This window comes from Chelonoidis abingdonii, chromosome 1 (assembly GCF_003597395.2).
Source record: "Chelonoidis abingdonii isolate Lonesome George chromosome 1, CheloAbing_2.0, whole genome shotgun sequence".
In the NCBI taxonomy this organism is placed as follows: Eukaryota; Metazoa; Chordata; order Testudines; family Testudinidae; genus Chelonoidis; species Chelonoidis abingdonii.
In genome coordinates this window covers 134,265,981-134,283,779 of record NC_133769.1, presented here as the reverse complement: position 1 = coordinate 134,283,779, position 17,799 = coordinate 134,265,981, and the positions used below count along the sequence as shown (strand labels likewise).

Sequence of the window (17,799 nt, the reverse complement as noted above, 5' to 3'; positions counted from 1 at the left end):
ATAGAATGGTTAAAGAACTAAAAGGGGCTGCAGCCCCATAGCCCCCAGCCTAAAGCCAAACATTGCCTAAAATAAGTGCACTACTGCTGGACAATAATCTCATCAAATCTATGGCTACGTCAGGTGAACACTATAAATACCTAGATCATGTGTTTAAATGGAAGGATTTCAGCTTCCCCCAATAATTTAGGATGCAGATAAGCATAAATATAAATGTCTTAGCATTTAAAAAACGACATTCATTTTCCCTTTGAATATGGTTGTTTAAACTCTAATACATTTATATTGACAAAAGTTTATTATTCCAAACAATGTGATGAATGAATTGATAGTTGAACATGAGCAATTTAATTTAATAAGACCCTTTTGAGGGACAGAACAGAATTCATTCATAGCAGTAGTATATACAGACTTAACAAAATTACCATTAGACAATAACTTTTGTTCTGCTTAATGTATCAAGAGCCATGTTCCTTAATTTCTAAAGCAACAACTGAGAACAAGAAAAGTTAATCATGCACTTTTTCTTCCACCCATCTCATTCATGCCACATTCCACAGTGGCTGGGTCCAACAACAATATAGGAGGGTACCTAAAATGAAGAGGCAGGGCCTTCTATTCTTCTGCCTCTCTTGAATTAACTAACTGGAAATGAGTTTTGTCAATGTTTTGGAAAGGCAAAGGGGTGAAAAGAAACTGCTAGAATTAATCACAGTGAGAAACTACCTCTTCAGCCGTCTGCCAGAGTTCAGAAAACCCATGAGAAGAGCAAAATAAAAGGAGAGTGGGCTGAGTTACCAACCAAAGGAACAAATAAAATTCAAATAAACATTCAAGTCTCCAAAATATAGACATGCCCCAGAGCAGAGGAATGCAGCATCTGTTGCCACAACAGCTTCAACTTTGTTTTTAACATACTCAGCATAAAAACTGAAAATAACAAGGTAGAAGAGATAACTTACGAATAATTTAAATACACAGAAGGCAGCATTGTATGTGTTTAATTCAGGAAGTATTTATATACATCCACTCTCTCACTGTTATAGTATTATATAAATACAAATATTTAAACATTCTGATTTATTTTTTGAAGTACCAACATTTACTAATTAGCTAGTTAGAACTGATTCAGCTCTGCTGCTTTTAACACATCACAGAAGTGGTATCACAGTGATTTTTTAACCATCATTATCTTCAGGTATAACAAATGAGATTAAGTAACCATTAATCAGTTTCCTGGCTTCATGACACTTTTTCACTAGCAAAACAAAGAATTAATGAAATTACTGCCAATCTCCTGTTTGAAAAGGTTTTTGCATTTGTGGTGCTCATGTGTCACAGTGGTGAATGATCACTGTTTGACAATTTATCTGGAAAAGGTCATAACACTTCCAGCAGTTTGGAACTTAAACTGAAAAAAAAAAAAAATTAAAAATAGAAATGGAAATCTGAACAGGGCCTTCATACTGTATTATTTGGGAAATAGCCTTCTTTTTACTTGGTGACAATCTTCAAAAACTTTACATGGGACTGCTCATGAAGTCGGATTCTTTCGAACAGATTTCAATATTAGGCTCTCATCTCGTTTCTCAATCTCCAAACCCATGTTCTTGAGGATGGAATTGTCTGCCAGTCCCTGCTGCTCCATCTGTGCAATAACCTCTTGGTTTCTTTCGTTTTGCTCAGTGAGATTTCGGATGGCATACACGGCCCACTGATTCACAACTATAGGAGAGAATTAAGGAATTTCTCATTTTACAGACAAAACAGAATGCTCATTTTAATTCCGGAATGAACCCTCCTCCTCCCCTCCCCCCAAGATTTCTAAAATGCAGTTTAGTAGAGAAAGATACTTTAATAGTATGATCCTGCGAACACTTGTACTTGAGTAACATAGCTCATAAGAGGTCCTACTGACTTTCGTCAAGTTTACCAAGTTTTATCTTGAATTAAAAAAAAAAAGGCAATTCACCTACTAAAATAAAAAAAAGGGACACTTTCAGATCATCCCTTCTTCCCTTGACACACAAATTCTGCAAAAACAATTTTTAAAAAGCCAAATCTAATTGAAACTCATAGGAACATTTCTAACACAAAGCTAAAAAAAAAAATCTTACTGCAATTTTTGCAACATTGTGCACTCGAGAACCTGAACATGAAATTAACTACAAGCAAGACACAGTGAAGCTGATTGGCTATTTTCATTTACACATTGAGAAAACTTTCAAAAAAGGAAACAAACATAAATAGTCAGTTGCTCCTGTATTAAAATTGTTCATGTAAATGATAAATGGTGGTGTTAGTAACATAGGAGACTTGTTTTTAAGAAACTCAACATTTAGATAAAGTTATACAAGTTCAGTTCCTAGTGCTTGAGTCTCTAGCACAAATCCCAGTGACACCCAGAGGGCCACTAGTAGGTAGTTCCTGCAGAGATGTTAATGTTTGTATGGACACAAGCAACAACTCATTTGACTCTAAAGTGAGTCACTTCTGGCTAGGATTGAGGCACATGTCAGAGGAATTAAATTTCCAGCAATATTAATCTGGCATCTTCCAAGAGAACTAAAATATTTCATAAAAATGAATGTCAGCTGTTAGTCCAATTCTGTAGTTGAAAAACTATGTTATGGTATTTTTTCCAAGAACATCCACATAGGAGACAAACAATTCTGAATAATTTCATATAAACTTCATATGTAGAAGGATGTGCCTGTAGGGCACCAATTATTTGCAACACGTACATTCACACATAATAGAAAGATGCACATAATTTACTCATCTCCTTGATGTCGTTTGGGCTGGACAGGGTCTAAGTACAGAGACATAATATGTTTCTATGGGTATTTGCCGATGGCAGTAGAAGAGGAACAGTATGGGGAAGGTAGGAACCCCAGCCAAAAACATAACATAAGATAAAAGGAAGTCCAATTAATTATTTCTGTTGTGGTAGAACCTAGAACAGAGACACTCAGACCCCAGTGGTTCAGGAGCCAAATTAATGATCAACATTACCCAAAAGAGCCACAGTAGTGTGAATTCATTGTTTCATTTACTATATAGATAGTAAGCTCTTCTGGACAGGCACGGTGTTTCAGATCTAAAGTAAGAGGTTTTGAGTAATTCATGACATCAGAGGGTTTCTGTTAACAAGTGATGGCTCTGGACTCATGAGGGGATGCCCAGCACAATGGGGCCCATTATTGGTTGGTCTTTAGGCACTACCATAATAAACACGATTAACAATAGCAGCAGCATTGGCTCTTCTCCTTACATGGTACCCAGCCAGATAGGGCTGACTAAAGAGGCAGCTAGACTGATGTCATATAAATCAAAGGATTCTAGACAAATACACTTATCAGGTGATAGCACATTTGTCACATATGATTGACTGTGTACAGCATCCCTAAAATTGGACTAGCAGAAATCTCCAGCAAGGGCACAGAATTATACACCTTTTGGCTAGCAGCAATGACTGATACCTGTATTTTCATTGGCGTCGCATCAATAAAACTGCCCTTTACCTCTCAGCAGTGTATTATTATCATTATTATTACATTAATGCACTGTGAGAACAGAGACTGAACAGTTCAACAAATGGCAGTTTTTAGGGCCTGTCCCTAAAAGACTCAGAAGAAGATTTTTACCACCACCTTCCTCTCTCATTTTTGAATTTCCGGCCAGCGGATAGATTTGTATGGGGCCAGAAAGGGATCGGGAAATCAAGACCTGGGTGAAGCATGGGAGCAGGTAGGTGAAGAACCATAAAGGAGAACAAAGGTCTTGAAATGGGAATTCGATAATGAAGAATATCCACTGTTCCTCTCTTGTGAGCATGTCTTTATTGCAGTTAAATGGATGTACAAACAATGATGGTTATATAAAGATATATTAACTGGTCATCTCTCACTGTGGATTACCAAATTTTGCAGTTAGATGAGTATATAAAATAAGTTGACCAAATACCAAGGAAACTAAACCAAATGTAAAGTAGAATCTCAGTCATCAGCACTAATGACAATAGTGCACAAAATCGAGTGGGAAAGCATGCACACTAATGAATGCTGTGGATGAGGAGGAGAATCAGGATCGCAGTCCAGCAGTACTTCCCTAGCCCTATTTCAAGGCATTTAACAAAGGCCAGAAAGAGAGCCAGAAGGTAAAATGATGTTCCCCCAGTGGACTGTGTGAAGCAACACATCACTCACACCATCTCTGCCTATGGCATAGCAGCAGAATTTCACCCACTGAGTTCCCTCTGAGATATGACTCTGAATATATCATCCATAGGGAGCAGATCCATTGAGAAAGGTGGTGATTTTTTTTTAAGTAGTAATGTTTCTGAGCCAAACTACAGTTTGTTTTAAAATATGAGATTTACTGTATTTTTAAACAATTACAATTTGTATTACTCTTTGCATTGCCATTACAGGACATGAAGATGGTAATACTTCCTGAAAATGTGTGCTAACTCTAGAGCAAGTGATCCATTACTATTGTCGCTATGTCAAATTAATTTGTGACAATGTAATTTCTAGTACACCCTCAATAAAAATTATCTGATGAAACCCATTATCATCATCACATGATTTGCCATTAATGACCACTGTACTTAAAGCTGCACAATGGTTTCATTAATATTTTCACTTGTTCCTAACTTTCTCTTTTCCTTACACAGGTTTTCCATTGTATGATTCAGAGCCATGAATATGTATAACTCTCCTTGTTAGCATGCTGAGAGAGAGACCCCTGGATGGCTGTGTGCAAACCTAGACAGACTTAAGTGTCAGCAGAGATTAAAGTGAGTCCCTAGCTAATATGCACATTACCCTCTTGTTCCTCTCCAAAGACAGATAGAGAGAAAATTAAACATATTCTAAAGTCTCTAATCCTTCCAACACTTTAAGCACTTTATTGTATACTCAGCTTTAGAAAGAGAGCTTCTGAGGTTTCCATAGTTACTACAAATAAGAGCATGAGCCTGTTCGTTGTGAAACAACATAAAAGAAAAAATGCAGCAAGCATGGTAGATCTGATTTGGTAGGGTTGTCTAGACTTTTCAACAGTACATTTTGAAGTGTTAAATTAATGAATGTTAGGCAAGGAACTGAAGATTACAGTATCTTTATCACACTGGAGCTTCTATATAAAGAAGGCAGAAATGGAAAGAGTAAATCCTTGTTCCTTTTGTGAGAATTTCACTTCTCAGCAAATGAAAATATACAAAGGTATACTCAAGATATATCTAGTTTGCACATATTTATATAACTTCTCTGAACTGAAACTATTTAATGCACAGAACCCAATATTTAGTTTGATTTATAGAAATGCTGTAGGCTTCCTGAACATAACAAAAACAGTCATCCTAAATACAGCAGTTCAAGTAGCTGCTTAAGATAACCCATTGCAAATCACCCTTGAATAATTTGCCAACCCACAATTCCAATTACCTGGGAAAAAAGATGAGCTTGCACTGTGCCATGAGATTTGTGCTATCTTGAATTAATATTATAAATGATGTGGGTGAAATCCTGACCCTACTGAATTCAAGGGGATTGTTGACATTGACTCGGGGGCGGGGGGAGGGGGGGGCGGAGAATTTCATCCTGTGTTTTTATTGTACCCACTAAACTTCTGCTACGGTGTATGGTTAAATTTTTGTTAGAAGTAGTACTGTGGCATGGAAAAAAATGCATTATGAAAGCAATCACCACCTTGCTAATGAATTATTTCAATGTGTTTGGAGTGAAAGATCAGCAGCACTATTGAAGAGAGCAGTTTATCTCTCACTCTCTAACAACTTAGGGGCAAGTCCACTCCTACCCACAAGACACATATCGATACCTCGATATAACGCCACCCAATACAACATGAATTTGGATATAACGCAGTAAAGCAGTGCTCCGGGGTGGGGGGCGCAGGGCTGCACACTCTGGTGGATCAAAGCAAGTTCGATATAACGCGGTTTCACCTATAACGTGGTAAGATTTTTTGGCTCCAAAGGACAGCGTTATATTGAGGTAGAGGTGTACTTATGAACTGTTTTGTAAAGCACTTTGAGCAATACGGACAAAGAGTGTTATATAATAACTAGGTATTATTATTATATACATCACTTGTGTCTCTCTGAATAGGTAAATAATTTACGATAATACTTTATTGAAAGTATGTAAGTGGATCTTGTGAGTCAGAGTTGAGGTGGCTTCCAAAATATACATAGTGAATTTTTACAGGTTAATATTGTCATTAGCTAATGTACAGAACTGAATAATAAGATAATGAATAAGGAGTAATTAAATATTTATATAAATTCTCTTAAGTCCTTTTCATACTTTTTAATTCTTAGATTTTTCAAACTATAATGTTTTTTTTTCCAGAGTTTAAGTCACTTAGGTTAAAATATATTGTATGGCAGTTTCTCAATTTTTTTTTAAGGAGTAAGGAACCTTCAGAGTCAAAGTATGGATGGCATTAAAATGACATATTGAGTATACACCTCTACCCTGATATAACGCGACTCGATATAACACAAATTTGGATATAACGTGGTAAAGCAACGCTCCCAGGGTGGGGGAGGGGGTTGCACACTCCGGTGCATCAAAGCAAGTTCGATATAACTCGGTAAGATTTTCTGGCTCCCGAGGACAGCGTTATATTGGGGTAGATGTGTATAAAGTTTTCTTCCTTGACAAATTCCTAGCATGCTATAGAAAACTGTCCTCAGCAAAAAGATCTGCATAGTACCAGACTCTCTAGGTATTCAGGAATGGGAGATGTGGGGGGGTAGAGAGGTGCAAGGGAGAGTTCTACCTTTGTACACTTAGGATGAAAATCTAACAAGATTCCCATTGACTTCAGTGTGGCCAGGAGTTTACCTCTAGGCTTTACGCTTTGCAGCAGTAATGGGGCAGAGTTCCTGCACTTTCTACAAGAGAGAAGTCCTTGATTACTCTCTCAATGCAGTGTAATAATTCAGTCACCACTTTCATAGCCATATTTTCCAAATAAAGTGTGGATACAATAAATGATAAATTTAACCCAAAACTGTACTGAATATGTTTTTCTACATATAATAGTTATTGATGGAGTTCTACTTTTTACATCTCCTTTTGCCTAATGAGCAAAAGATGATGTCATCTTTTGTATATTAGTTCCATTATATCACTGAAATTGGAAGCAGCTATATAATTTAAGTAGTATGAACTGCACAGTAGGAACAGACACAGAAATGCCTTATCAGGAAACTACATAAAACATTTGACGATTTATAATAAAAAATGCTTTACATTCCCTTCATGACTTAAAACAGTGGTTCTCAAGCAGTGGTACATGTACTCCTGGGGGTACGTAGAGGTCTTTATAGGTTGTACATCAATTCATCTAGAGAGTGGTCTACTTTTACAAAAGGCTACATCAAAAGCACTGGCAAAGTCAATAAAAACTTGAACATTTCTTACAATGACTTGTTTTATACTGCTTTATATTCTACAAACTGAAATGTAAGTACAATGTTTATATTCAAATTGATTTATTTTATAATTATATGGTAAAAATGAGAAAGGAAGCAACTGTTCAGTAATAGAGTCCTGTGACACTTTTGTATTTTTACGTCTGATTTCGTAAGCAAGTAGTTTTTATATGAGGTGAAACTTGGGAGTATGCAAGACAAATCAGACTCCTCGAAGGGATACAGTAGTTCGGAAAGTTTGAGAGCCACTGACTTCAAACATAAAAAGCACCACCAAGAAAATCAAAATATAAAGAACAAAAAATGTGAGCAGTTCAACTTCTTAAAGAACCTGTTTGAAACAGGGCTATATGGCTAGAAACTAGAAAAATTTAAATACAGTACTTGCTAAACTGTGTCTGCTAAGTTGCAGCTCATAATCCAAGTCTCTAGGTGTTCTATGGCCAAGAATAAAATACGAAATGGCGCATTAAAAGACTCGCTTCTGTTTACAGAAGCGATTGGACTACAAAAAAAAAAAGAAAAGAAAAACACTTTTCCCCGTAAGTCTTTCAATCCTTTCAGGTATTTTCTATCAGTCACTTGAAAAATAATTCTTTTTGCCACTGTAGAGGTTTTCTAGTCAGCTACTGGCACAATTAGTCACAGTTTGGATCAACAAGCTGTGATTGATCACATGTAGCAGACACTCAGACTTTTAGTCCTTCACTGTAAACCAATTCTTTTACAAAGAACTACAAGTTATTTAATTCTTCCTATGAGTAGATTACAACAGTGTCACACTGTGTAAAGATAGTAACAATTCAATAAAATGTCTTTTTTGCTTTATACAGTATTTTTACTTTGGTTTGCCATTATTTTGTGTATTTTAGCAATATTTAGTGTGTATGACACTGTCCATTTTTTTTTTTTTAACGCTCTCATGTTGTTACAAATGTTTCTGATCCTACACATTACTGACATTACATCCTCAACATCAGATATTCTTCGGAATTAGAACTCATACAGTTTAAAACTGCTCAGCATGTAACAGTCTTGGCATATTAGCAATTTAAATATTGCACCATACTAGAGTTATATATTAGTCCTGAAGAGTTTGGGCTACTGTTTTTTTAGAGTTATCACAGAAGTGGCAATTGGCTTAGGAAATTAAGTTGTTATCTTTTGCATTTAACAAATGGGAGCCAGTGGCAATACAATCTCAACCTGGAAAGAATGGTTTTTTACCTGGATTGTAACTCTTGTTCTTCAAGATGAGGATGCAAACATGTATTCCACTCAGGTGTGTGTGCACCCTGTGTGCCACAGCCAGAAAAGTTTTCCACAGCGGTATCCATCAGTGTGGCACACGTGCCCTGTGGCTCCTCATGGCCCCTCCCAAGGCTATAAGGGCAGCACTGCCCTCCTGACTCCTTCGCACTGGAGAGTAGCCTAAGTCTGACAGAGAGGGGACAGAGCGTGGGTCATGGAATAGTCGGCTTCATCCACAACTTGAAGAACCGTAACAATATAGGTAAGTAACCATTGTTTCTTCTTCAAGCAGATACAGATTTGTATTCTACTCAGACAATTCACATATAGTATCATAAGTGACAGCACTTGGAGTCTTTTTAAACAGTGGCTGAAGTATGACCTGGCCAAAGTTCACAGTCTCCCTTGAAGCTGTTGCGATGGCATAATGATGAATAATGTATATATGTATGGAGTACAAGGTTACAGCCCTGCAAATGTCCAGGATAGGTACATCATTCAGAAAAGCTATGGACGTTGCTTGAGCTCTTGCTGAGTGGGCAGAGAGACATTGGAAAGATGTTTTGGTCATATCGTAAGCAGCGGTAATAAAGAACGTGATCCATCTAGAAGTTATCTGGGCCAAGATCACTTGGACCTTCACCCTAGCGGCATAATAAACAAAAAATCAACAAGACTGTCTAAACAATCTAACTCTGTCTACATAAAAGGCCAATGCCCTTCTTAAATTCAAGGTATGTAAACACTCTCCTTCCGGATCATCATCAGGTTTCGGAAAGAACATAGGTATACCATCTGTTTAGGGTGAAAGGCCAACACTAATTTAATTAAAAAAACTTTGGGTGAGGTCTCAAAGAGACCTTGTCCTTAAAAAAAGAAAATTCAAGAGTGTGGAAGGCCTGCTGTTAATGCTTACAGCTCACCTGCTTTCCTTGCTGATGTGATGGCAATAAGGAAGGCCATCTTCTAGGACAAATGTGTCCAGGAGCAAGTAGCCACAGTTTCAAACAGAGGTCCCATGAGAGTAGCTTACACTGTGCTAAGGTTCCATAGAGGATCTGATGCTTTCACAGGTGGACACAAGCGACTAATTCCCTTGAAAACCCTAGCAGCCATAGGGTTGTAAAATACTGTTCTCCCCTTACCAGGTGGGTGAATGGCAGAAATGGCTGCCAGGTGAGCCTTCAGGGAGCTTAAGAAAAAGACCAGAAGATTTCATATGCAGTAAGTATCCCATAATGTACTGGATACTTGCCCTCATAGGCTGAATCACTCGAGCAGAAGACCAAAATCTTCACTAAATAAGTGGATTTAACTGTTTCTTACTGTTAAGTAAAATCTCTTGGACTGCTACAGGCAACTCATCTCTTCCTGATCTAGATATTGAGAAGTCAAGCCATCAGTTGCAGGCTGTTGGGATCTGGATGTAGGACCTACTCATGATGATCCAAGACCAGGTCTGGAAGAGGAAACATAGGTTATGGAAGTTCCACTGAGAGGCTGCAAAGATCTGTATATAAGCATTGTCTTGATCATGTTGGGGTGATGAGAATCATCTTGGTGTGATCCTACTTCAATTTGAGGATGAATTTCAAGATCAATGGAATCAGAGCAAAAGCATACAGTAGGCCTGGTCCCCGTTTCAACAGAAAAGCATCAGTCAATGAGCCAGGGATGAGGCCAGCCAGAGGCCAAAAACTGATGGTATTTCTTGCAGTCTTTTGTACCATTCTTCTAAGCAATTCCTGATATGATTTAAAATCCTCCAGGAGTGGCCTCGGGCTCCCGAGTCCTCAGCGGAGGGTGAGAATGAATTGCCTGGAGCCAAAGTAGCCTCCTGAGATAGATCTTGTTTGCCCAGTAATCTTGTTGGGCTGGTTGTTAAGTAGGAAGAGCTTCTGGTTGATCTTCCAGTAGACGAGGCTCTGATGTGGACAGCTCCAGGACCTTCTCCTGGAACTGGGTAGAGATCAAGATCCAAGGATCTAGGAGTCTCTTAAGAGTTCCTCATAAGCCAGTAGGGCATCAGAGGCCAAAATGTTTCAGTCCACACTGGCCTTTCCTTACTACGTGACCAATACTCATCATGGTCGAAGGTCTCCCTTTTGAGGTGGTCTGGTTGATTTACTGGATTTTCTTGCTTTGGTATGGATAGAGATAAGTCTGACCCATATCCAAAGGTGCCCTCTGAATAAGCAGTCAGCACAGGAGGCACCCAACTAGGCTAGGCTACTAGACAATTTCCAGTGGAAAAGGTAAGGTAAGGTCAGCTAAGAACAAGGTAAGGTTAGAACAAGCGGTGGCACTGCAGTTGGTACCATGCCTCAGTTCACAGAAGGTCTAGCTGCTAAGTCTGGTACCAAAGCAGGAGCATAGTCTGGATCCAATACCCATGCAAATGAAGGACCTGGTACCAGAGGCAAAGTTGAGGGTGCGGTCAGTGCTGACTTTGAAGAATGTCTCAGCCCCAATGAAGTGTGCACCCAAGCACAATATGACACATACAAGGCAATCTTAGATTGTCCCTTAACTGATATTGACGCTGGTGTTGGCAACATTCTGTCCCTGATGTCAAAGAAGTTGAAGGCCCAGAATGAGCCAGAGATAACAGCAGCTCCACCAACTCCTACATCAACAGTGAACCAGGGACAGACAGATGAGTAAGTGAAGGATCTGTTCTCTGTGTCTGTGTGGTGGTAGGTACTGAAATGGGTACCACTGAAACTGTGTCCGCTGGTACCACACTTGACAGCCTCTGCCATGACGGATCCACAGTTGACGGTATGTTGCCAAGAGTCTCTTGTTTCATTGCCAGAGAGACATAGGCTGATAATTCAGCTCTGCTTTGGGTATCTGATGAATTTAAGTGTTGCTCCAATCTACTCTCTGAAGTGGAAGACAAGCCACTCATCGAGCTCAAGTGGCTCCTATAAGTCTCACGGGTTTTTTTGCGTGGAACCCACAGAGAGGAAGACTCATCTCTCCATCAAGAGGAATCTAAGTTCAAGAGCCTGTTCAAAGTTTATCACAGTAGTGGTTGACTGTGCATAGAGAAAGCAATTTGGTGCCAGTGCAGAGGCCTCATGTTCAAGGAAGTGCTGCTCCAGGCACAGATCCCTAGAACTCTGAGTATGTTTCTTGAAGGACTGGTGGATGCTACACCTCTCCTTGACATGTCCTTCACCAAGACAGTAACCAAAGTGTGTGTGGGGTCTCTTAGAAACAGAGTTTCCACACAAAAGCCATTGCTTGAAACCCAGAGAACACCGCATGTCCATGTGCTCAGCAACACCTACTAATTACAGCTGCAAATAAACTAGAATAAAAACTGAAAACAGTGAAGAAAACCTACAGGGTACTAATTACTTACAAAATTAATTAACCTAATAGTTAACTACACATAAAAAAATGTAAGGAAAACCACATGGAGTGATGCAAGTGGTATGAAGGAACTGAGGCGGGTCAGGGTGCTGCTGTCTTTATATAGTCTTAAGAGGGGCCATGAGGAGACACACACCGGGCATGTGTGCTGCTCCAACAGGTACTACTGTGAAAAACTTTTCCAGCTCCAACATGCTGGTTGCACACACACCCGAGTACTATACATATCTATGTTCATGTACAAATGTATGTATGTACATATCTATGAATTAGGTTTTAAGTGCTGTATCTTAAATTCTTGTAATGAACTTGGAGCATTCATCAGGCATAATTGTAAAAAACTGAAATAAGGAAGGTTAATAAATTTCAACTAGCATTACTATTTATAACCTAGTGCTGTAAGTATACGTAACAAAACCATTCAATCTCTGCACCCTATAATCTGCATACATAATTGACAAGTATTAAAACCTAACTGGGAGTGATGAAAACCATACAATATAAATACATTCAATACAGAGAAGAGACACAGCCAGATTAAAAAATTACAGAAAACCTATTTTTCACACACACAGTTCAAAGAGGAGGAATGTTACTTAGACCTTACCCAGAAAAAAACCCTAATAAGCCCAAACAGTAGGTTTACTTATGTGCAAAGACACTTGATAATTGATTCTACAACTATTAGAACTGAAAATACCAATATTTAGGTCAGCAGAAGTATCTCCCATCTACAGTGGAACAGTTTGATTTACGAGCCAATGTGACACTGGGGATGGGGGCAGGCGGTTAGAGAAACAACCACTATACTAATATTCATTTTCAGTATGAACTGCAGGGGAATTTCTGCAGCAGAATGGTTACCCAGCGCTTGATTCCTGGTTCCTGCAGGAAAACCCATGAGGGGCCTAATGGTAGGGACATTTCAGGGGATTCTGACAGGGATTTGTCCCTGATCTTACTACCAGAGGTGAGGTTTTTAACTTTGTGCAACAGGCAAGGAATCAAGACCTCTCCCGACTCCAAACTATTCTGAGAGATTAGCAGGAGGTTAGGGCCATCCCTCTCCAAACTAGCTATCTTATGCAATCTCCCCTACTGCTTGGCAGCAAAGCCTCCTGGGATATGCATTATCAAGGCTTCTGCAGTACAGTACAGTACAGTATGAGCAGCCCAGACTCAACTTCATTTTATCAGTAAATGTTTGTGGGCAAAAATTTGTAAATGGGATCTATTCAAAGTGCTACATGCTTGTCATCCGTTTTCCAGTCCTGTAGAGATCAGAATGCTATTTATTTTTAGCATTCTGATCTCTACAGGACTGGAAAACGGATGACAAGCATGTAGCACTTTGAATAGATCCCATTTACAAATTTTTGCCCACAAACATTTACTGATAAAATGAAGTTGAGTCTGGGCTGCTCATACTGTACACCAATTTTTAGAACAATACAGTTCGTATTGACCAAGATTTTAAACCATACCATTAATAGTTTATAAATTAAAAATGGCAGCTCTGCCTGATTTATAGCAGACCTATTTCACTGTTTCTACAACAGTTTCAATAATTTGTAATCAATTTGTAATCAAACAGAAAAGAGATGAACTTAAATATTTTTCTACTTCCCATAACTCTGCACATTTCTTCCTATACTTCCATCCCTAATTCACCCCCTAATTCACTTGGTCTCTTTCTCTTACTATTGAATTTACAGTTTTTTCATGTTATTCGTATGCTTAGAACCTTTCCTAATCCCATGTAGCAAATGATCCCCATCTTCTGACCCATTTCTCCCTCTGACATTCCAGTGTACATCTACTCCCCAAGATATATGGCTTCTAATTTGGGTCCAATTTTTGTTACTACGTATGCCTAAATTAAAATGCAAGTTCTTCAAGGGAGGCATTTATCATAAATTGGTAGATCTGAAGGCCAGAAGGGACCATTATGATCATTCTAATCTGACCACCAGCATAACCCAGGCTATAGACACTCGCTCAGTAATTCCTGCATCAAATCTTCCTATTGAGTTATCGGCTATCTTTTAGAAAGATGTCCAATCTTGATTTAAAGACTTCAAATTATGGAGAATTCACTACGTCACTAGGTAACTTGTTCCAGTGATTAATTACTCTCACTGTTAAAAAACTGTGTCTTATTGTACTCCTGGGGAAAATCTGTGCCACTGAGGTGCAGAAGAAAAATGCCTTCCCTCCCTCTGCAGATTTTCTCTGCTTCCTTGCAGAAAATGGCTTCTATGTTCACTCATTCCTCCCAGCAACTCAGACACTCTGTTTGGGCAGCTGCGGGAGAGGGGTCTGAGGATGTTTGTGGAGGCCCCGGGGCATTAGTCCCAGGTGGGCGGGAGGGCAGGGACAGGAGGACAGAGATGGAGTTCCCCCTCCTCCTTCCCTGCACAGAGCTGACAGGGCTCAGTCAGATCAACCCCTAGAAAATTCCCCTGAGCTGCAGGAAGGTCTGCACCGCAGAGGGAGGGAAGGATTTCATGGGAGCGGGTCTGTGTGTGGGGGGGGATGAAGCTCAGTGGGGTGGGAGGTCCGGGTGCAGGGGGGTGAGGCTCAGCGGGGTGGACCAGGTTGGGTGCAGAGGGGTCTGGGTTGGGCAGACAGGGGAAGCAGCTCTCTGTACAGTGATCCTCACCCACCCATGCACTTGGAAACCATTTATTCATAAATATTTTATGAATTTAAATCGGTAAAGGTAGTTGACAACAGTTTAATTTTGATCATTTCAAGATTATTATTTCCTAAAATTTCAGATTGACCTTTGTTTCTTTTAAAGCCTGACATATGCCTATATTTCAAAATCAATTGTTCTATAAAGTTCAAGAAAGCTTCTTGATCCTGAAAAACAAGACAGACATAGTCAGCATATAAAACTATTTTGTGTTCCAATCCAGCAAGTATTTTGATGCCTTTACCAATGGGGGGAGGAGGGAAGATAACAGGCAATCCTGTCTCATACCCCTAGACAAATTTTTAAAAATGACCATTAACCACAGCTGATGCTCAAGGATGTGTATATAGGGCTAACATGCCCCTATACAACTGATTTCCAAAACTAAACCTTACCAAATTCTGACTGAGAAACTCCTACTCCAGTCAGTCGAAGGCTTTCTCAGAATCAAAAGAAAACAGCAGACAGGAAGAATTGCTAGAATTAGCATAGATCAAATTCAGAGTTGTTCTGATATTATCAAATAGATGCCTGCCAGCAATGAATCCAGACTGGTAACGGTGAACATATTTTGGCAAAATTACACTCAATCTGTTGGCTAGTACCTCAGCATAAATTTTACCATCCATACTAATTAAAGAAATGTCTGTATGATGTGCAATTGGTAAAATCTTTTCTTTCTATAAGAATGACCCTAATTTTTGCCTTCTTCCATGAATTTGGAATCTCTTTCCTCTCCGATAAACACAATTCAATTAAAATAGGGACCAGAACTTGCTTTGTTGTTTTATAATACTTCACAGAAAATCCGTCGGCACCCAGAGCTTTATTTGATTATAAATACTTAAGAATTGTAACTTCAAATTCATTTGCAGCAATCTGCCTATCAGGAGCTGCAGTCTCAGATATCTACTTATAAGTTCAGGATTTGGATATTCTGAAGCATACAAAGTATGGAAAAAGCTAGGTTTCAGACATCTGTTTGATGCCAGTTACTAAATCTCCCTTTTCATGTCTAATCAGAGGGATGGTTGATTTATCTTGCTTATTTTTAACTTTGTAGCTAAAAGCCTACCAGTTTTATTGCTCTTTTCATAATATAAGTGTTCGATCAGCCTTGCCTCTTTGTAACAGGTTAATCTCATTTATTTTCTTATATATGCTTTCAGGTCCTGTAGATTTATAACTACCTTCCAAAACAAAGTCTTTAACTAAACTCTTTTCTTCAGGAGCGCTCATCTTTTTGAGGTATGATGCTTTGTTTATAAAGATTTCCCTCATTACCATCTTTCCAGCATCACAAAGAAATGTTTATTGATCCCTTCCTTATTTCCTTCTATATATTTCTGAAAATCTTCTTCCAGCTCTTTAATTCTGAGAGAGAGAGAGAGAGAGTGTGTGTGTGTGTCCCCGTCCCACTAGAAACTTGCACACTGAGTAATGACTCCCACTGTGCAATTAATTTTTCATATCTATCAGTTAACCAGTTTTTAATCCATTTAATATGTATTCTCATGACAAAGAATTAAAATAATTAAAGGACCAATTTTAATATGGAATTTTCATCTAGTCAATTATTCCAGAGCTACTGTGCTAGAGCAAACATTTAGGGATATCAGGCTATTTTTGCAACAATGTCTCATATGCCAAAGATTACAAAACTTAAAAAAATTAAGCCATAACCTCTAGTTTGTTTTACTTTTCCCTATACTCAAATCGGTAACACTAGCTTAAAACCATATATGACACATTCATTTTTGCTGCTTAGGCTGCCAATTTTTTCAAAATTATGACTTACATTTTTAATAGAAACCCATAATTTATGAGTAACTATAAATCTTTTAGTTTCAGATGAGAAAGAACAGTCACACTCTTGATCAATTTGAAGCTGAATGCTCCACAGTTATGATGTTCAGTATTAAAGTTCTCTCTATTACCATAATCCCCTCTAATATTCCTGACAACTCTACTGAAATATTAAAATTATCTTGCAACTATCAAAGATTCAGCAGGTTGTTACATTTACAATTACCTTTAGTTACTGTTATTTAATCATTCAAAACTCCCGATTTATATCTTTTTCCTTGACACAGAAAAACAAAATTCTTCATAGAAATTCTAACACGTGGCACTAATTCTATCAAATTGTTCTTAAAACCAACCAGCAAGGTGAAGAGTTGAAGCAATAGGAAAAAGGCACTGTTCACAGGTTGATTAAATATTGGGCAGAGATTCCACTACTGTAGTAACTTTAAGTTTATTTTTTCTGTTAACTTGCCAGGGAAACTTAAGGACTTTGTATGCGTCTGAGCATGTGCTGCGTGTATAAAGACAGAAACATGTACACTACTTCACAGCTTTTCAAAGGCTGGCAAGAAAATCTACCAATCTAGGCACAAAATCCACTCAACACATCCTTCATTTTCTACGATGAGTGATAACGAAAACAAGAATATTTTATACCAAGTAGAATTGTACAAGACTGATTTTATACATCTTTCCATCTGTACATTTTTACGCCTTTGGTATGCTAAATATACAGCTGGCTAGGAGCGGATGCTACCACTTCTTTAGTGTTATTACCCTCCTAGCTGGTAAACTTTTGGCACCAGATCTAATGAACTAGCTAACTTATACCTGAGATGTGTTCATATAACCTGTAACTTACTATTCATAAGCCTCCAGTAGAGTGCAAAGGAAGCTGACTCACATTCAGGACAAAAAGCTCTCTTTTTTAGATCTTTAAAATATTCTTCCTCAAAAGTGTGCAAGTCAGCAAAGTACCTAAACACATTCTCATCTTTTAGTACGTGCTTAACTCTTATTTACTTCAACACACAACTATTTCAAGTTTGATGACAATATATACCTCCAGATCAGTGGCACTGCTATGGGCACCCGCATGGCCCCACAATACGCCAATATTTTTATGGCTGACCTGGAACAACGCTTCCTCAGCTCTCGTCTACTCACGCCCCTTCTCTACCTACGCTACATTGAT

At 38.6% G+C, this 17,799-nt stretch overlaps 1 protein-coding gene across 4 annotated transcripts in view; it reads right to left on the bottom strand.

Moving 5' to 3' along the window:
* The window catches only part of ATXN10 (ataxin 10), a 167,799-nt gene that overhangs the window by 4,115 nt on the left and 145,885 nt on the right, over positions 1 to 17,799 (bottom strand). For 2 of the 4 annotated variants that reach the window (XM_032763001.2, XM_032763002.2), the window contains one exon: positions 330 to 1,725. The exons of the other annotated variants lie outside the window; for them this stretch is intronic. In XM_032763001.2, the coding sequence (XP_032618892.1) occupies positions 1,535 to 1,725 (191 nt within the window). In that variant the 3' untranslated portion in view covers positions 330 to 1,534. Of the gene's footprint in view, positions 1 to 329; positions 1,726 to 17,799 lie in introns of those variants that run through there. 4 annotated transcript variants of the gene reach the window in all.